Source organism: Molossus molossus, unplaced genomic scaffold (assembly GCF_014108415.1).
Source record: "Molossus molossus isolate mMolMol1 unplaced genomic scaffold, mMolMol1.p scaffold_m16_p_3, whole genome shotgun sequence".
Classification (NCBI taxonomy): Eukaryota; Metazoa; Chordata; class Mammalia; order Chiroptera; family Molossidae; genus Molossus; species Molossus molossus.
Window position 1 is genome coordinate 54,087,746 of NW_023425366.1, and position 20,135 is coordinate 54,107,880.

Genomic DNA, 20,135 nt, shown 5'->3' on the forward strand with positions numbered 1-20,135 from the left:
CCTCCTTCCCACTACCACCACCCACCCTTTCTCCAACTTAACGTCTGTGTCCACTGGTTGAGCATATATGCATGTTAGTTTTTCGGTTTATCTCTTCCCACCCCTCCCACCCCGCACTATACCTCTGAGGTTAGTCTGCTCCCTACTTCCATGACTCTGGATCTCTTTTGGTCGACAGCTTATTTTGTTATGTTCCATAAATAAGTGAGATCATGTGGTATTTGTCTTTTTCTGACTGGCTTATTTCACTTAGCATAATACTTTCCAGGTCCCTCTGTGTTGTCTCAAAGGGTAAGAGATCACTCTTACAGCTGCACGGTATTCCACTGTGTAAATGCACCACAGTTTTTTTATCCACTCATCTACTGATGGGCACTTGGGCTGTTTCCAGATCTTAGCTATTTTAAATAGCGCTGCTATGAACATAGGGGTGCATACTCTTCCTGATTGGTGTTTCAGGGTTCTTGGGATAAATTCCAAGAAGTGGGATTACTGGGTCAAATGGTAGTTCCATTTTTAATTTTTTGAGGAAACACCATATTGTTTTCCATAGTAGCTGCACAAGTCTGCATTCCCACCAGCAGGGTGCTAGAGTACCCTTTTCTCTACATCCTCACCAGCACTTGTTGTTTGAGGATTTGTTGATGGCCACCATTCTGGCAGGTGTAAGGTGATAGCTCATAGTTGTTTTAATTTGCATCTCTCTGATGATTAGAAATGTTGAGCATTTTTTCATATGTCTCCTGGCCATTCATATGTCCTGTTTGGAGAAAAGGCTAAAGTTGCTTTGAGAAGAAAATGGTTTTTGCACTGTGGGTTATTGGCTCAGTGCAGGGACACAGGCCTCAGCCTTCACAGCTCAGTCCCCAGAGCCACCACCTCCAACACTGAGAGCCAGGTCCAAAGCTCAAAGCTTTCAGAGGCTCCTCTCTGCCTACTGCCTGGCAGGTAGTCTCTGGCTGTTAATGAGCCTCACGTTGCTTTTCCCCCAGGCTAAAGCCACTCTATCAAATCAATGTTTCTCTCTCTCTCTCTCTTCCTTCCTTTCTCTAAAATAAAAACAAAACATCACCACCAAATCAAAACAAAAACCCCCACATATCTTTGGATGAGGATTAAAAAATAAAAAAAAATAAAATTAGTACTGTATTTTCAATTATATTAGCCTTTAAATACTCTTCTCTTCCTAGATGATTTCTACTAAGAAAAGTTAAATTCCAGGAACTCACAATATACACTAGGAAAATTTAAAGAATAGCCTCTTATTAATGAGAATTTAATTCTTATCAATATAGGTAGCACTTTTCCAAAAATCCAAAATAAGTTATTTTCTAGTAGACACCCAATTCCTAAAAACATTTAAAATGAATGGAATGTTATAAGATGATATTTAAGTTCTAATACTAATAATACTTCTAAGAACAATAATATTATTAAGTATTATTTCCCTTTTTACCTACTACAACCTAACCTAGTGGATACTCAATCCATATAGTATCTGAACATGTATATATTCTAAAAAATAAACCCAAGACTGAAAAAGATCTGATGAAACTTAGGCAAAATGTTAACATTTTCTACATTTGAATAGTGGGTACATGGATATTATATTTTTCCCTGTATTATTCTGAATATTTTAAATTGTTCAAAACAACAAAAACCCCATACCATTTCTCTAGAATTCTTGACAGTTGGAACTTAGAATAATCAGCCACATTTTATTTTATGCATATGTAGATCATTTCTTTTAATTGCTGTGCCAAAGTCCATGCAATGATTAGAACTGCACTACCCAGTATGGTAGCTACTAGCCACATGACTCCTGGGCATCTGAATGGCTAGTGTTAACAAAGAAAGTGAATTATTTTAAATTTTATTTGATAACCAAGTCAGTTATTAAAATTTTTTAAGCATGTATGGAATAACTTGGGTATATGAATCTACTGTTTCAACTCTAAATTTTATGAAATTAAAATTCAGATCAAGCATTTCTGACAATTTTAGCATCCAAACTGATATGTGCTCTAAACACAATTAAAAAAATGGATTTCAAAGACTTAGTATAAAAAATATAAAATATCTCAATGACTTTTTAAAGTTTTATTTTTCCATCACCATTTATCCCCCTCTATGCTCTCTTCCACCACCACCCACCCCCTCCCCCTCCCCCTCCCCACATGACTTTTATATTAATCAAATGTTAAAAAGATATATTGGATATACTGTGTCATAATATTTTGATTTCACCTTTCTAAAACTTTAAAAACAAATTTAAAATTACATGTGATTCGCATTGTATTTCAAGTGGAAAATACTGGACTATTTTATGTAGCCATTTCCTTACTGATAAACATATATGTTGCTCCAATGTTTGAACTATTACAAATAAATACCCCTGTATGTTTACTTGGGGACACATGCAAGAGATAGACTAGAAGTTCAATTCCCGACCATAATACACTTCCAAATTGCTCTTCAGAGCACATGTACCAAATCACAATCTTAATAGTCTTATATTATTTCCTTCCAACACTTGGTAATGTCCAAGTAACATCTTTAATTAGTCCTGCGTTGATGGGTATGAGATGTTATTTCATTGTTGCTTTAATTTGCATATCTCTGATTACTAGTGAGGCTGAGAAGCTCTTCATGTATTTCTGGGACCTTTGAGCTCAAAAGATTTTTTTTTTTTAATCCTCACCCGAGGACATTTTTCCATTTTTTGGTTCAGACAGAGTGGGGGAGAGAGAGAGGAAAAGAGAGAGAGAAACATCAACATGAAAGGGACACATTGAGTGGCTGCCACCAGCACGACCAACCATGGCTGGGGACAAACTGCAACTGAGGTACGTGCCCTTAGCGGGAACCAAACCTGGGTCTCTCTGGACCGCAGGCTGACACTCTAACCTCTGAGCCAAACCGGCCAGGGCATGAGCCCAAAAGATTTGTACACTTATTCCTGAGCTTGTTTAAAACCTTATTTTGGCTCCAGAGAGTGAAAATACCAGAATCCAAAATTCAACACTCAAACCATATGCATGAGAACATCTCATATATACAATTCTAACTACAGGTATAAAATTATTTAAGGTAAATTCTTTGGTTATAATTAACATTTTTGAGAACTTGCCTAAAGTTCAGGCAGTTATAAGCACTATTCCTTTATTATTTAATCCTCTCAACCTTTGGGAGGTAGTTACTATTATCCCTCTTTGAAGATGAGAAACCTGAGGCATAGAGAAGGTATATAATTTGCTTAAGATGACACATGGAAGACACAGCATACAAACACTGTCAGGCTCTAGAGCCCACAACATTTATCCTATACTGACTCCTTGGATGAGAAAATAATTATTTTGCATGTAAGCCTGAGATCACTTCTGTAACCAAACTCTCACTCGGTCCTTGCTTGGAATTTTGTCGACAGACGTGGGATAATTCAGCTACACAACTATGATTACTATGCATGTTAAGCATTGTTAAGAGTACTTAAGTGTTTTCATGGAATGTACATATGTGCACTGGTACCACTCTACCCCTTTACCTGTACTTTGAAAACAATTTATTCTATAACACTTCATTGAAATGACAGTGTGGTTTGGAAGAATCCAATAACTTATTTTTAGTCATGCCAATTATAGTTATTGAGCTTTCCTTCTGTAAGGGAAGATAACCCTGATCCATATTCTCATAGAATTCCACTTCTATAACAGAATAAAATAATAACAATAACAGCAATGTTAGCCTGAGTGAGGTGAGAGCACTGGTCTTGGGAACTAGGAGTTATTAATTCCAAAGTATCTCATATCCGCTTCATATATTTGCTACACTTCATCACACATGGCATTTCTGAAAATATGTACATTTTTATAAAACAGGAGCTGTACATGTGCAGAAATACTTCCTACCCTCCACACACTTTTTTTCTATCTTCATTTTATTCCTTTCTAGCAAAAACATCTAAGAATTTAATTATCCCAGAATTTTATTGAACAATTTATTTCTGATAAAGGAGTTTTTCCAAGAAATTGTTTCCCTTCATTGTTAAAAATGTAATTCCCCAGCTAGCTGTACTTGTGGGGAAGCTGTATATACTTTCCGTAAACACCGTCTGAACCATTACAGAATTCCTGCACCCACACATGCGTGCTCAGAGGGGCAAGATTCCCTCAAAACAAATTTTACAAATCAGTTGTATAAACCACTGTAGAAAGTTCTTTGAAAATAATTATTTTAAGACCCTTTTTCTCGTGAATCATCATAAGGAAATACCTGTGACATAGATGTAGTTAGGAGGAAAAAGATACTTCCTTAGGTGAAACTGTAAAGTCGATGGAATAGGGGAGATAGAAGACTTCAGTAAACTGACAGACTTTTCAATGTAAGATTGCACTGAGTAATGCCCTCCCCCCCCCCCATATCTAGGTCCTAATACTTAGAATCTGTGAATGGTATTTTATTTGGCAAAAGATATTTTGTAGCTGTGATTAAATTAAGGCTCCTGAGATAGATTCTTCTGGATTATCTGGGTGGATTCTAATTGTAATCACAAGTGTCCTTATAAGAAGGCAGAGGGAGATTTAACTGCAGAGGGTGACAATCTCTGCATTTTGATGGGGGTGTTTGGACCATGTACACTTAATATGATTATTAATATGATTGGGTTTAAATCTATTTAAGACTATGTTTAAGATTTTCTCTCTATTGTTGGTTTAAAGCAATTTAATTATGCTATCCATTGATATAGCTTTGGATTTGTTGAGCTTCTTGGGAATTATTTCAACCATGATTTCTTCATATATTTTTTTCCATCCCTTCTGTCTTTGAGGACTTCATTTGCAGCTATAACAGGCTATCTGAAGTTGTTCCATAATAATCACATTGATACTTTTTAAAGTTTTTTTCTCTGCTTTGAGTAGTTTCTATTTATATATCTTCAAGTTAGTTTTCTTCTGCATTGTTTAATTTGCTGTTAATTTCATCCAGTTTATTTTTTTATCTCTAGAAAATTGATTTAGGATTTTTACACATCTTAAAGTCTCCCTTAATACACTTTTGCTTCCTCTGACTTCTTAAACATTATGGACTATAGTTATATAAACTATCTTTTTTATTTTTTATCCTCACCCAAGGACATTTTTCCTTTTTTTTTTTGTTCAGATAGAGTGGGAGGGAGGAAGGTAGGGAGGTAGCGAGAGAGGGAAAGAGGGAGGGAGGGAGGGAGAGAGGGAGGGAGAGGGAGAGAGAGAGAGAGAGAGAGAGAGAGAGAGAGAAAGAGAAAGAGAAACATCGATGTGAAAGGGACACATTGAGTGGCTGCCACCCACACGACCTGGGTCTCTCTGGACCACAGGCTGATGCTCTAACCTTTGAGCCAAACTGGCCAGGGCTATATAAACTATCTTGATGGCATTGTCTACCAGTCCTATCATCTGTCACTTCTGGGTCTGTTTCTCTTGACTGATTTTTCTGTTCATTATGGGTCATCTTTTAACTCTCTGAATGTTAGATATTTAGAAATTTCAGTTTATTGAGTGCTAAATATTTTTGTATACTTTTAAATATTCTTGTAGAAGGGCCTAATGGAAGAAGTAGGATATTTTCTAATATTCATATGGAGGCAATCGTTGTATAGTTATAATGCTTGTCTCAGAGGGAGTGAGGAAAGAGAATGTATTTTGTTTGCATGGCAGTAAAAAAGATATATAACTTATGAGATTTATAATTGGTCCCTGAGTTATTTACAAATTATTTTTAAAAGAAAATAAGTCTACTTTTTATTCCAGACACCATTTTCTTCTTTGGGAATAGTGCAAAGTCCTGGACTTTGGAGTTAGTCTTGGAATCAAATCCCAGAAGTATCAGTGGTAGCTGTGACCTTTGGCCAATTATTTAAACTTCTCCCTCCTCCAATAAGTCTTTTAAAAAAAATACCACTTCTTTTGTCTCTTAGGGCAGTTTTGAGGTGGAAATGAGAATATATATAAGGTTACTCCCAACCCCAAACTGCAAGCTCCATAAGGTCAGGAGGCTATGTGCATTTTGCTCACCCTTGTGTTTCCAACACCCAGCAAGGTGGTAGGCAGTATTTATTATGTAACAAACACCTTTAGAATTTGTGGAAACTTCTACCCCACATTACTATACACAGGCTACAAATTATAACATATCAATAGCTATTCTTCTTGCTGTTACTTGTATCCCACTTCCAAAAGCCTATTCTTTTTTCCTACTAGTCTTCAGAGGCTGAGAAACCTGATGATCAATTTCATTAGATTTATGCTAAAAGAAAAATAAGCCTGTTCTAAGTGAGGGTCTGGTTAGCATTCCTTGAGTAAAATACATCTATTTGGCTGCTCCCTGAGAGTACTGAATAATCTTAAGCTACCGTGCTTCTTTGTCAGTCCAGCTAGAAGTCTCTTACCATGAACTGGATACTAGAAAAATAGGAAAATGGATTTGTGGTTTGGGGTTTCAAAAGTATAGAAATAAGTAAGAATTCAGCTATTTGAACTGCTTATTCCTCCCACCTCCTCTCATCCACAAAATGTACACATACATGTTTCTCCTCTCTACCCATCCTCGCCCTAAAGCTAATCAGTAGGACATGAAATGTGAGAGTTAAAAGACTGACTCCTGGTGTTTCTCTATCTCTGCTCCTTTCTCCCCACAAAGTTTGGAATATGCTTTCCCTGGTGAAATGTGATACATGGTGTTTATATTTGTAAGTTACAAATAATACATTTTAACATTTCAACAGGTTCTATGCAAGATACTAGGTATATACAGGCTCTATCAGCAGTTCTCAGCCTGTGGGTCATGACCCCTTTGGGGGTCAAACGACCCTTTCACAGAGGTTGCCTAAGACCATCGGAAAATATGTATTTCTGATGGTCTTAGGAACCGAGATACTGCTCCTCTATCCATCTCCAGGAGGGTCTGCCCACATGAAGATACGCCCATATACAACACGAGGAACTGTATTAAAGGGTCACGGCACTAGGAAGGTTGAGAACCACTGCGTCTAGCTTTCAGGGACTTACAGAGATAATTACAAACTGAAATCAGTGTTGCCAAGGAAAATATAGTGCTAGAGAAAGAAAGTGCACAAAGAGAATGGAGGAAAAAGAAACTAATTTAGATTGGATAGTTAGCTAAAGAGTGGAAATCAGAGATAATAATTTCAGGCTTAGATAAAAAACAGCCTGTGTGTGGCAAATGCACTTCCCAAAGATGGCTGCAACAATGTCCCTTCCCCTTTTCTGGAACCTTGCCATCCCCCCATCAGGAGACAATCTATGTCCATTCCTCTTAAACTTGAAAGGACCTTTGTGATTGCCTGGACCAAAATAATGAGGCAAAAGTAATGCTTTGTGATTTTTGAGACGAGGTTGTAACAAGCCAGTTTTAGCTTGATTCACTTAGGCACTCACTCTTAGAACCCAACCACCATGCTGTAAGGAAAGCCAAGCAGTCTATGGATAAGCATCAAGACCCCAGCCTCGGCTGACCTCTCAGTCAAGGGCCAACACTATCTTGCCAATCATGTGACCCATTTAAAATTAGAGCCTGCAGCCCCCAGTTAAGCCACCCCAGCCAATGCCATGTAGAGTAGAAATGAGCCATCCCCATCAAGCCCTGCCCAAGTTGCAAATGCATGAGCTAAAATGATTACTGTTGCTTTAAACCACTCAAGTTTGGGTGGTTTGTTATGTAGCAAGTGATAATCAGAACAATGGGCAAAGATCTTGAAGCTGGCAAGATCTTGGCAGTTCCAGAAACTGAAAAGTACAGCGCAGCTGGAACACATAGATAAAAAACCAGCAACACCAACAGCCGCACCAACAGCTAACACTTGATACCTATTATGTTACACAGGAATTGTTCAAAGGGATTTGTATGTATTATTTGATTATTACAATCCTGTTAGTTCATACTCTTGAAACATTGATTTTAAATATGAGAAGACTGAGGCACAGAACAGTTAAATGACACTCAGGCAGTCTAGTGCAGGAGCCTAAGCTATGAATAACGCCATACTTCCTCTCAAAGAACAGAGTGGCATAAAAAGAGATTTAGAAAGTTAGATCAAGGCCAGGTTATGCAGATTTTTATAGACCATGGTTGGAAGTTTAAGTATAGTTTATGAGTAATGGGATATTACTAAAACCTATTAAGCAGGCTAGTTTGTGATCCAATTTATATTTAAAGGGTCATTCTGGCTGCATGTAAAGAAAAAATTAGAAGAAAGGCAACATGTTTGACAGCTAGGTATTCCTCAAGATAAAATTAGGAATAACTGAAATATAATGGTTTCATTGAAGCAATATAGTGGATGGATCAAGTTTAACATACAAAAAGAGAAACGCCAAGACATTGTTATGTGCCTTCTAGTGTAATGCTACAGACAGGAAATATACCACACCACCTATGACATATTCTTGTTGGGGGCTGGGTTGGGGGAGGTCGGGCTGATTCAACCCTGAACCTATCAAGTCTAGATCTTGCTATAAGTTTACCAAAACAGGAGAACAAAGGAGCATGTAAAATGACACCATGAGGATATAGCCTGCCAAATTCAGAATGTGAAGAATTCTAAATGACAAATTTGATAAACAGTAAGAAAAAGAGGGGAGGCTGACACAGATTAAGAGACTCGAGAAATATCAACCCAATGCAACGTGTGGTTTCTGTCCAGAAGCTGATTTGAACAATCCACTGTTAAAAACAACATTGATGAGCCCTGGCTGGTTTGGCTCAGCGGTTAGAGCGTCGGCCTGTGGTCCTGAGAGACCCGGGTTCAGTTCCCGCTAAGGGCGTGTACCTCGGTTGCAGTTTGTCCCCGGCCCTGGTCGGTCGTGCAGGTGGCAGCCGCTCAATGTGTTCCTTTCACGTCAATGTTTCTCTCTCTCTCTCTCTCCTTCCCTCCCCCTATCTGCCTCCCACTCTGTGTGAAGATAAATGCAAAAAGGTCCTCAGGTGAGGCTAAAACAACAACACTGATGAGGCAAATGGGAAGCTTTGATCACTGGTTAGGTAATTAAGGAATTATTAGGGGTTTCTTTTTGTATATAATGGTATGTACATATGCTTTTTTTTTTAGTCCTTATTTCTTAGTGAATAATATCTAATACTTACAGGTAAAAGTATATGATGTCTAGAATCTGCTTTAAGAAACCTGGAGAGGAACAGGCAGTAGAGATGAAATGGTATAAGTCATATGTAAACAACTGTTGAAGCTGGGTGATGGACAAATAGGGGTTAATTACACAGTTCTCTTTAGGTTTTTGTATGCTCAAAACTTTTTTGAAGAAAATTAGTACTCTATATAAACTCCCCAAATCCAACCAAGATGAGGCTGTAAACTGAGGCAGGAACGACAGGCTAACGACTAAGTATGAAACCTCCTCAAATGTTTTGCTTTCTCCTTAAAGAACATGCTACACAAAAGCAGATGACTATGCAAGTTAGAACAAGGGATTTATGAATGGTGATTAGATAGTGCCTCTAGCACTTTCTATGGGAGAAGGGGCCCTTTTACATCCACATCCAAGTGGCAGGTGGAGATCGATACACAAGACTACTGTAGCACCAGACATCCATCCAATCAACTTCCCTGGTTCATCAAGCAACCTTCTGATTGCAATCTGGCTCCCACCATGGCATTTTTTCCCCTATGGAAGAGAATGTATTTCTAATGACTTATTAATAAACGACCATTGCAGTTAATATATCAGTACATCTTGAGTTTTCCTGGGGTAAATTAGTCCATAGAGCCTAAAATCAAACTTCCTAAATAAGCAACTAGTAAACTAAAAAGTCCAGACTTTAAAATCTGATGACCACACCAAAATATTGTCAACTTTTTACCATGAATCTTTCTCTATGCTATTATATATCCCTCACATAGTAACACCTACCCACTGTTACTAAAATATGCACACATATAAGTAGAAAATAAAGTTCAAATGTGGTAATTGTTTCCATTCATTGAGTGACTATTAGTGTATCAGGCACTAGACCCTTTGTATACATTTCACCTAAATCTTGAAACTGGTTGGGGCACATATTTCCATTTACAAATAAGGAAAGTGACATAAGTGACCTATTAAAGATCACGCAACCAAGTTGAGAATGGAGCCAGAATCTAAGCCTAGTTCTTCTAAAGCTAAGCCAATGAGCCTCTTAAATTATTGTGAACTAAATAGATCCTAATGGGTTTGCATGGTTAACAAACCCAAAATACAATCTCTTTGAGTACATGTTTAATAATTTGAGTACCTAGTGAATGCCAGGCATTCTGTTAAGAACTGTGGGGAGCCCTGGCCGGTTTGGCTCAGCAGTTAGAGTGTCGGCCTGCGGTCCAGTGAGACCCGGGTTCGGTTCCCGCTAAGGGCATGTATCTCGGTTACAGTTTGTCCCAGGCAGGCCCTGGTTGGGTTGTGCGGGTCGCGGCCACTCGATGTGTCCCTTTCATGTCGATGTTTCTGTCTCTCTTCTAATCTCTCCCTCCTACTCTATCTGAACAAAAAATAAAAAAAATGTCCTCAGGTGAGGATAAAAAAATAAATAAATAAAAAGAACTGTGGGGAATATTCAAAGAAGAAAACATATATTCTCAAAAAGGTTGCATCTAGAAAAAAAAAATTTTAAAGAAGATAGTTACATAAGAGTAAAAAGTGATAAATGCCTTAGGAGAGGTGATATAAAGTGCCATGGGGATCAGAAGAAAGAAATATTTCAGAATTTCAAAAGACAAGAAACTTATAAACTCATCAAACAACCTATTTTTTCAGATTGGCTTATAATAATGAATTAGTGTATTAAGTTGTAGGTATTTTTTTTTTTCTAGCGGAAAGACACAAGGCTAAGCAATGGAAGGCTAGGTCCTATTACCACCTAGCACTAGGGCTTCTGGCAAAGCTCTCATCTGCCTCACTTACAAATAACACAGGCACCTATTTACAGGAGATTATTTCTGTACCTGAACACAAAGAGAAATAGAACATTAATTTTAAAAAAAGACAAAATAAATTATCTCTAAGAATCTTTCTACCATCTACATGAAAATCTACTTGAAAAAACTAATATACTACAATTTTTAACTTATATTCAAGTTTGACCAAATATTCAAATTACTAAAACAGCCCCTCTGAGCTCAAACTAGTATTTCTATTGCATAGATGAGTTGAAATTTCACTCTGCTGCATAAGATCCTCCAGGGACTTCCATGACCTATACAGACTGACTTATTGAGGGGACATATCAATGAAGCCCCCCTAGCAACTGGCTAGGAAAGGGGTTTATTTGCATCTTTCTATACTCAGCCTCTGGGGTAGCTAAAGGATGTGGAGGAAAATATTCTGGAACATTTATTATGTGCTCAGCAGTGCAGATACAACATACAGTCTCATGAGGACAGGGGTTATGTTCACTGCCACATCACCAGAACCTGGAGGAGTGCTCGGCACATAGTGGTTGCTCAATAAACATAAGCGAATTAATAGACAAGGTAGTCCCTGCCCTCATGACACAGCCCGAACTAATGCTACCATAAGAATTCAGAAACATGTATTTAGGTAACAAATATGAGCATGCTTTATTTTTTTTGGTTCTTCACTTAACTTTTTATATAGTAAACTCCAGTCTGAGTAATTTAACAATATCTGACCTTAAAGATTCCCATAACTGATGAACATGTTTAATAAAAAAAGACCAAATCAGATACTTACATACTTTTCTGTAGACTTAATAAGATGATCAGTAAGATAGCTTAACTATACTGAAGAGTTTTCATAGAAACAGTATCATTTAAAGTGTATCATAACATTATAATAAAATTAGTGATTATTCCTATCATATAATATTTAAACTTCAACTTACTGAGAAATAATATTTTCATGGTTCCATCGAGATATCCAAAATCATGACATGTCAAGATAATCATGAAATGAGAACATTAAGCAGATAAGTTCTTTGGACATAAATTACAGTGGGAGGGGGAATTTTAATGGGTATTTGATTAGAAGAGGACAGATAAAATCTACAAACTTATTGCTGACCTTCAGTAGTACAAAACTTAATTTTTAAATATTCTCTATTTAGAATTTAAAAAACAAAATTCAGCTGAGTACCAGAAATGTAACAGTCTAAAAACCATAGTAGCCCTGGCCGGTTTGGCTCAGCAGTTAGAGCGTTGGCCTGCTGTCTGGAAAGACCCGGGTTCGGTTCCCATTAAGGGCACGTACCTCAGTTGCAGTTTGTCCTCGGCCCTGGTTGGGTCATGTGGGTGGCAACCACTTGATGTGTCCCTTTCACATCAATGTTTCTCTCTCTCTCTCCCTCCCACTCTATCTGAACAAAATATCAGAAAGTGTCCTCAGGTAAGGATAAAAAAAACACAAAACCATAGTAATAACAGATTGAGTAGTTACTTTAAGCCACAAAACACTGTAACAACATCATATTTTATCTTTTGGTCTTCATAATTCTATCCCCATTTTACAGATGAGAAGACTGAGACACACAAAATGTAAGTAACCTGCCCAAGGTAACAAAGCTAAGAAGATCCATAATTTAAATGCAACTACTAGCTGGTTCACGAGACTTCACTTGATTGCTAACCTACTCTGCCTGAAATGTGCTATTCTGTGCTTTGCTTTACCTACCACAGAGATAGTAGCTTCTGTGGACTAAATCCACCTCCCAAGGTTAAAAAACAGTACAAGTCCCATCAATTTTGAGCACGATGATGAAATTACAAGTTACAGAAAAAAAGCTAAAGTAAAAATTTAATTCTGAAACCTCTCTTAATTGATTCTCATTCCTATTTTTAAAAAAGAAAAATAGCGCTCAATTCACTAGTTAGGATATACTCCTTTAGCATAAAAGTCCCCATGAAAAATAAAATGCTATCCAAGTTCTCACATCATTAAGATTAGAATTAGCAAAAGGGTACAGGTACTTTGAGTGATTAGGAAGAAAACAAAAACCTACCCTGTCTTAAAAGACTAAAAATATTTACCGTTACCAAGAGTTAGAAAGATAGGATAAAATAAGTTGCAAAACTGCATCCAAAATAGTAACATACTGAATTCTCAGTGGGAATCAGAGCAATGTTCAAGTGCTTACACCAATCAATTCACTTCTGTGACATTCCCAGGTATAAAAGAAGAAAAAGTTATTAAAGAACCCCACTACACTCTGGTTCCCCATGAGATCATGTATGGTGTGTGCATAGGGCATAAGGAAGGATAAGAAGATAAATATTAAATGTTGTCCCAGACCTCAGGAGAGTTCCAGGACTTTCCACTGGACTAGGTTTCAGGATGTTTTCACAGAAGAGACATCAACTGTTAAAAAATTGGTGGTCGGTTGTAGTTTGTCCCCGGCCCCGGCTGAGGTCACATGGGTGGCAACAACTCAATGTGTTTCTCTCACATGGATGTTTTTCTCTCTCTCTCTCCCTCCCGCTTTATCTGAAGATAAATGCGAAAATGTCCTCGGGTGAAGATAAAAAAAAAAAAAAATTGGTATTCTGGCAGTACTTACTAGGTTGGTTTCCCAAGATAACAGAACATTGCCTATAGAAGGAAAAGTGCAATTGATTGGGGGGGGGGGGGAGAGGAGTGGTATTTAAAATAACTGAATAGAACACTACAAAAACATGCTTCATATTAGCAGAATGGAGACCATGAAAAGCCTTCTAACACAGTTCTCTGCTCCTCAGGTACGGCAGTAACCTACGCGTAGCTGGCTTCAACAGCAAGAGCACCAAGCTTGGGGACTTTCACTGCAGTCGGCCCCCCAAGCTCCTGGTCACGGTCGTCGGTAATCTCTCCCATTCTGCACCCCCCCTTCCCTGTGCTCTGCCCAAACTTCCTCCTCTACCCTCAACCCCCCCTTCCCTGTGCTCTGCCCAAACTTCCTCCTCTACCCTCTCAGCAGATGGCCTTGTCTTTTATCATTTTCTAGAATATATGCCCATGAAGGCAGGGCTCTTTGCTCACAGATGTATCTCACACACTTAGAACAGTCCCTGATACATAGTAGGTTATCTGTTAAATTAATCAAGAAATGAATGGAGGAAATGAAATCCCCCAGCCTAGGAACTCCCTCCCAGTCTTCTGCTTTTTAACCATAAACTTTATCTAATCGTATCCTTCCTTACATCCTTCCCCCTAGATTGCATTTCCTCCCAACTCTTACCTAAGTAATTATTCTCTTCACTGTAATTCTTAAATACCCCTAAACTATGGACGCCTTCCCCAGGGCCAGAAAAGAATGCTTAATCCCATTTTGTAAACAAAACCAAAAGAACTTCCCTAACGCCTGAGTTTGCTGAAGCTACACTCTATTTCAAAGTATTCAAGGAGAAGCCTACCCTTCTGGTCTGTGCTTCCTTCTTCTTCAGCAGCACCATCACTCCGTGGCAGCTGGGCTTCCATCCCCAGCAGATCAAACTTCTCAAGGTAAGGTTGTTAAAGGACCACTATTTATCCAAACTAATAGGTACTTTTTGCCTCATTTGATGTTTCTACTACATGTGATCCTGGCAACTCAATTCTTGAAACTCCCTTCCGTGGCTCTTTGACAGTGTTCTCTACCATTTTAGCCTGCCAGCGCTCTCAGCTCCTCACCTGCCCTTAAGTGACTATTCTCCCAGAGAGATCTGATCTGCTCTTCTCCATAAATACCCTGAATGAGCTCATCCACATTCATAGTTTCAGCCAATACTTATATATTCTAATGATTCCCAAAACTCTAGCCTCAGCCCAGTTCTCCTAACCTGAATACCAGACATTCTCAGATGGATGGCCACAGATACTTCAAAACTTTTACTCAATTTGTCATCTCTTCCCCCTGCAAACTTGCTTCTCTTCTCCAGTTTCTTATCTCAGCTAATGGCTAACCAAGCCAATCTCCTTACCCTTCTAGAGCTATATAATAGTTCACTGTCAACTCCTGCAGATACCACTTAAATCTCTTTTGCATTCAGCCCGTTCTACTCTATCTTAATTCAAGCCATTATTCTTGATGAAACTGTTGCAATTAACCAATTACACAATTAAATTTGAGGGTCTCCAAGATCCCCACCCATTTCACCCACACACATACCCCTCCCTAACCAAGTCCAAAACGTCCTCCATGTTGCAGCCTCAGTAGTTAATCTAAAACAAAAGCAATAACCTCCAAAGTGGGTTACAGGAAGAAGACAGTTTTCTCCTCTTTCACATCTATTTTTTGTATGTTTTATAATATATATCTATATATACACATATAGTAGGACATGTAATTTATAAATATACATATATGAAGGAGTATGCTCAAAATCATTTACTGACATGGGTACCACATGAAAAACATGTGGAACCCACTAATCTAGCAGAAAAGTACAATCCTCTAACATGACACACAGTCATCACCTGGTCCCGGACTGACTTTCTAGTCACATTTACTTGTATACTATAAACAAGTTATATTCAACTACCTTAATTTTCTAACTAGCAAACGTCACCTTTGAAGTTTTACCTATGAAACCCCTCTGTCCAAAATGCCCTAACCAGCCCCTCACACATTTTCCCTCTCCTCACTGCCCTCCACACCCCATCAACTCTTGTTTGTTCTTTAAGGCTCAGAACAAACACTGGCTATGGGAAGCTTTCTCTGACTTTCCCAGGTGGAGGTGGGCACTTCCCTCTCTGTGCTTCCAAATACAACGTGCATCTCTATTACAGCACTTAAAGCACAGTAATGTAATTTCTTGTTTGCATGGCTGTCTACTCATCTTTGTATTGCCAGTGCCTAGCATGACTCATGACACAAATTAAGTACTTAATGTTTGTTGCAAATGCTCAAGAGGCACAGTGTTAGGGGATAAACTATAGCAACACCTTAGCTACCAAACACAGTCGAGAGAGTGCTTTGTTTTGCTGAGGTTTGGAATGATGGTCAGTTTTAACTTTTTCATTTTAAAAGATGTGCTTACATCATGCATTGAGTTTTCAGGTGTTGGTAAGAGAAACAGATTTTTAGAAAGCCAACACTTTATCATCCACTAAATTCTAATCAATTAACCATCAATATATCCTAAAAGATGCCTTATATACATTTATATGCTAAGCCTCAGTGATTTTGGTCAAACATGAAAATTAATTGCACACATTATCTTCCTTTTCTGAAATTCCACTAAAATAAAAGTGAAGGGAAAAAGAAGGTATAAACTGATAATACCAAAGAATCCTTATGCACTAATGTCACTTCTAATTTTAGTAGTTTTGAAAGAAGGAAAAGTACCTGGTATAGCAAAACCAAGAAACTGTCAAGTCGCCACAAAGAGAGAACTATAAGTGACCAACTTGCTAGCCAGAATTTAGAGACAAAGGGACAGCAAAAGAGGGTATGAGGTATAGGGCTGAAATTGGAGTTGATTAAAATTAGTCTAAATAACAAAGCGGTGAGAATCCCCTTCCCCTTCTCACCCTTCATAGTGAAGCAACTACCTCTCCCCAAAACAGAAGAGGCCTAAAACAGGAGCACTGAGAGAAAGTCTGCAAACCAAACCATGCACCCTCAAAATCCCTCCCCTTCGCTGTCTTCAGATTACAGCAGGTAATATGCCTCCTACATACATAATGAAAGAATATATTTACCTTGCTCTTAGAATGCCAAGAGGTGTGTGTGCGTGTGTATATATATATACACGCACACACACACACATATATAGAGAGAGAAAGGCAGTCCTCTAGAGAAATTGAACAGTCTCAGAGCAAAGACCATAAACTCAGAGAACAGATCTCTACTTACTGACACCTGGGTACCACCCAAGAAAAAAAATCAATTCACTGACTAAATAAAGCCCACTGGTGACAAGCCTCAATGAGTCACAAAAGATTCTAATTAGCTTTTTAGTATCTTACTCTTTTATATAGTTGAGGATCACCAGATATTCCAGGAATGGTTCCAACATGAAAAAAGAAATTAAACAAAAAGGAACACAAAAGAAAGACAATTTAGGAAATAGAAAACAAAACCTCAAAACACTATAAATGGCCCTGGCCCATTTGGCTCAGCGGTTAGAGCGTCGGCCTGCAGTCCAGAGAGACCCGGGTTCGGTTCCCGCTAAGGGCATGTACCTCGGTTGCAGTTTGTCCCCGGCCCTGGTTGGCCATGCGGGTGGCAGCCACCCAATGTGTCCCTTTTACGTCGATGTTTCTGTCTCTCTCTCTCTCCCACTCTATCTGAACAAAAAAATGGAAAAAAAAAAAAAAACAGAAAAAAAAACCCCACTATAAATGTCCTCCAATAAATGAGGTATTAAGAGAGGATTTGAAAATTAAGTTATATGGACATTTAAAATCCAACAGAAGTATCAGAAAATGAAGTCAAGAAAATTTCCTTAGAAGGCAGAATGAAGAGAGAAAAGTGGTAGATGAGACAAAAAAGTCTACCATTCCAACTAATAGTTTATAAAATAAAGAGGGAAAATATATTATTTTTTTTAATAGAAGAAAAGCTTCCAAACTCTGGGGAGTTGACAAATTGAAAGGACCAGCAGTGACCAAAAGAACTTATATTTAATAAAGAATACATTTTTAATAAAAATGCAAAACCAAAATCAAACAAGAAAAACCCGACACCATATCATCATAAAAACTTTGAACAGCAGAGGAAAAAAAAGAAAATCCTAAAACCTTGTAAAGTTGGGGGAAGTCACACATGAAGAAACTAGAATCAGAAACAAGCAACCTTCAAATGGAACTCTGGAAACTAGAAGACAATAGAGCAGTCCCTTCAAAATAATTAGAGGAAATTATTTCCTGTCTAGAGATCTAGATTCAATTAAGAAAGGGTGGAGGTTGGGAAGATACTTTCATATGTACTGTGTCTCAAAAAAGTCATCTCCTACCTAGCCACTTTCAGGTCACTACAGGGAAACAAGCTTCAGATAAAGAGGTAAACCGAAAAAGAAAGCAGTGTCCAGGCAACAGGACAGACAATGACAAAAAATTAGGGGGAAGGCCTAGTAGAGGACTACAAAGAATGCCTAAAGAGTAACCAGTCCCTACTGGGCAGGACTGCAGAGGACCATAGATTTTTAAAAGTTAAAAAAAGTGAAATGGACATACTGATATTTGAGCATTTGGAAAATATCCATAGACATTTGATGCAATGTAGAAGCTGGAATTCTAAGGTGATCCCAATTTACTGCCACCTGCTGGACACTTTCTGCAAAGACTTTTCCCCTGGAGTGTGGGTGTAAGGATTGAAAAAGATGGAACACATGGGTGATTAGGTCACTAATCTGTTGACCTTCAGTTAATCCTGCTTGGCCCTGACTTGAGTCCTTTAAAAGATGGAGCACCAAGAAGGGCTCCTTTAGCTGTCTTTGAAGACACAGCCTATTGCCCTGGCTGCTTTGGCTCAGCAATTAAAGCATTGACCTGAGTTCAGTTCCCACTAAGGGCAGGTACCTTGGTTGCAGTTTGTCCCCGGCCCGGTGGGGTTGTGTGGGTGGCAACCAGTCGATGTGTTCCTCTCACATCGATGTTTCTCTCTCTCTCTTCTTCTCCCCCCCACCTCTCTCTCTCTCTCTCTCTCTCGCTCTATCTGAAGATAAATGCAAAAATGTCCTCAGGCAAGGATAAAAAAAATAAAAATTAAAAAAAAAAAAAGAGCCTATTTGAGTTTAAAGCTATAGGGAACTAAATTCAACCAACAATCACACAAGCTTTGAGGATATTGATCTACAGATGAGATTAGTCCCAGCTGCCACCCTGACGGCAGTCTTGTGAGACCCTGAGCAAAAGACCCAGTAAAGGTGCCCAGACTCCTGACTCACAAAAACTGAGATAAATGGGTGTTTGTTTTAAGCCACAACAATTGTGCTCATTTGTCACACAACAATACAGAAATAATATAGCATGTGAACAAACTAAGCAAAATAAATAACTTAGAAGGAAACCATACTTCCTCCAAAAACATAAAACTTCAGGAGTCAAAGCAGTGTCAGGTAGTTTTAAAAATAATACATTTAGAAATTCCAGAAAGCAGAAGTCACTCAAAGTAAGAAATGAGCATAACTGGTTAAGTACTACTGAAAGTAATCAGGTTTAAAGAGATAGAGATCAGTTTCAAGTTGTCCTGGTTCTCTTACCTTATAAATAATAGATAAGAGGCTCAAATCAGGGTTTTTCTCCCTAGTTCAAGATTCTAATTTTTGCAAATTGCAAGCAGGGTGGGGGGAAAAGTTCAAGAATCATAGAAGCTTTTCAAGAGACAAAGTGTCTCATATGGGTAAGCTTCCTTTATTAAATGCAATGACTCTTAGGTCCTTGGACCAGCAGCAGCAGAATTATCTGGAAATTTGTTACAACAGCAAAGTCATGAGCCCCACTCCCACTGAACCAAAACTCAGGGCAGAGCCAAGTAATCTGTGTTTTTAACAAGCCCTGTAGGTGATTCTGATTTAGGTTCAAAATTAAGAACCGCAAATCTAATGTTATTTTCTGACACTATCCTGCTATGCTCAGGCTCCCTTCCTCAGTGAAGAGTTTAAGAATTTCCAAACTTACTGTATCTGACCTAGATTAAAGTATCATAGTAGCTCAAAAAATGTTTGCTAAGTAAATAAATTTTGAGGCTTCAGATGTGTTTCTTTCACCAAAAGGTTTTCAGAACACATAGGATATAAATGCCTTTAGGCAGGACCTGTTCTCTTTACTTTCCCACCCCTACTGCCTTCTACCTTATATATTCACACATTTTTCTGCCAGTCAGTGACAGCATCAGAGTTTGGGATTTCTGGGGAATAATTCAGAAAAAATAATCATTTTAAATCTGTATATAATATGGTCCAAACTTCTCTCAGAAATGCTAGGGAATCCAGTAACTTACAGCTAACTCATGATACAGAAATTGTACAGTATGCTACAACTGGTCCTTCCACTTGTGGGTCTCTTGATCCCGTGTTAAGCCCTAGGAAAAGTGTTACAAGGTAACATCTCAAGCTTTCTTTTTCTGGTCTGAAGTCTTCAGAGGACACCCTGCCGACTTAAGTATTCCATTGGCTCATGTGCCCAATAACTACAAGGGCAGTTAACAGAGCTTTGACTAATGGAATTACAATTTAAGAT

The 20,135-nt window shown here is 38.3% G+C and overlaps 2 protein-coding genes across 6 annotated transcripts in view; both read right to left on the reverse strand.

Annotated features, from left to right (window-relative positions):
- Nucleotides 1–20,135, reverse strand: part of MTX3 (metaxin 3) — a 760,898-nt gene that overhangs the window by 349,063 nt on the left and 391,700 nt on the right. The gene's annotated exons all lie outside the window — the stretch shown is intronic.
- Nucleotides 1–20,135, reverse strand: part of HOMER1 (homer scaffold protein 1) — a 122,216-nt gene that overhangs the window by 90,309 nt on the left and 11,772 nt on the right. For 3 of the 5 annotated variants that reach the window (XM_036279102.1, XM_036279101.1, XM_036279108.1), the window contains exon 1: nt 618–662. The exons of the other annotated variants lie outside the window; for them this stretch is intronic. In XM_036279102.1, the coding sequence (XP_036134995.1) occupies nt 618–655 (38 nt within the window). In that variant the 5' untranslated portion in view covers nt 656–662. Of the gene's footprint in view, nt 1–617; nt 663–20,135 lie in introns of those variants that run through there. 5 annotated transcript variants of the gene reach the window in all.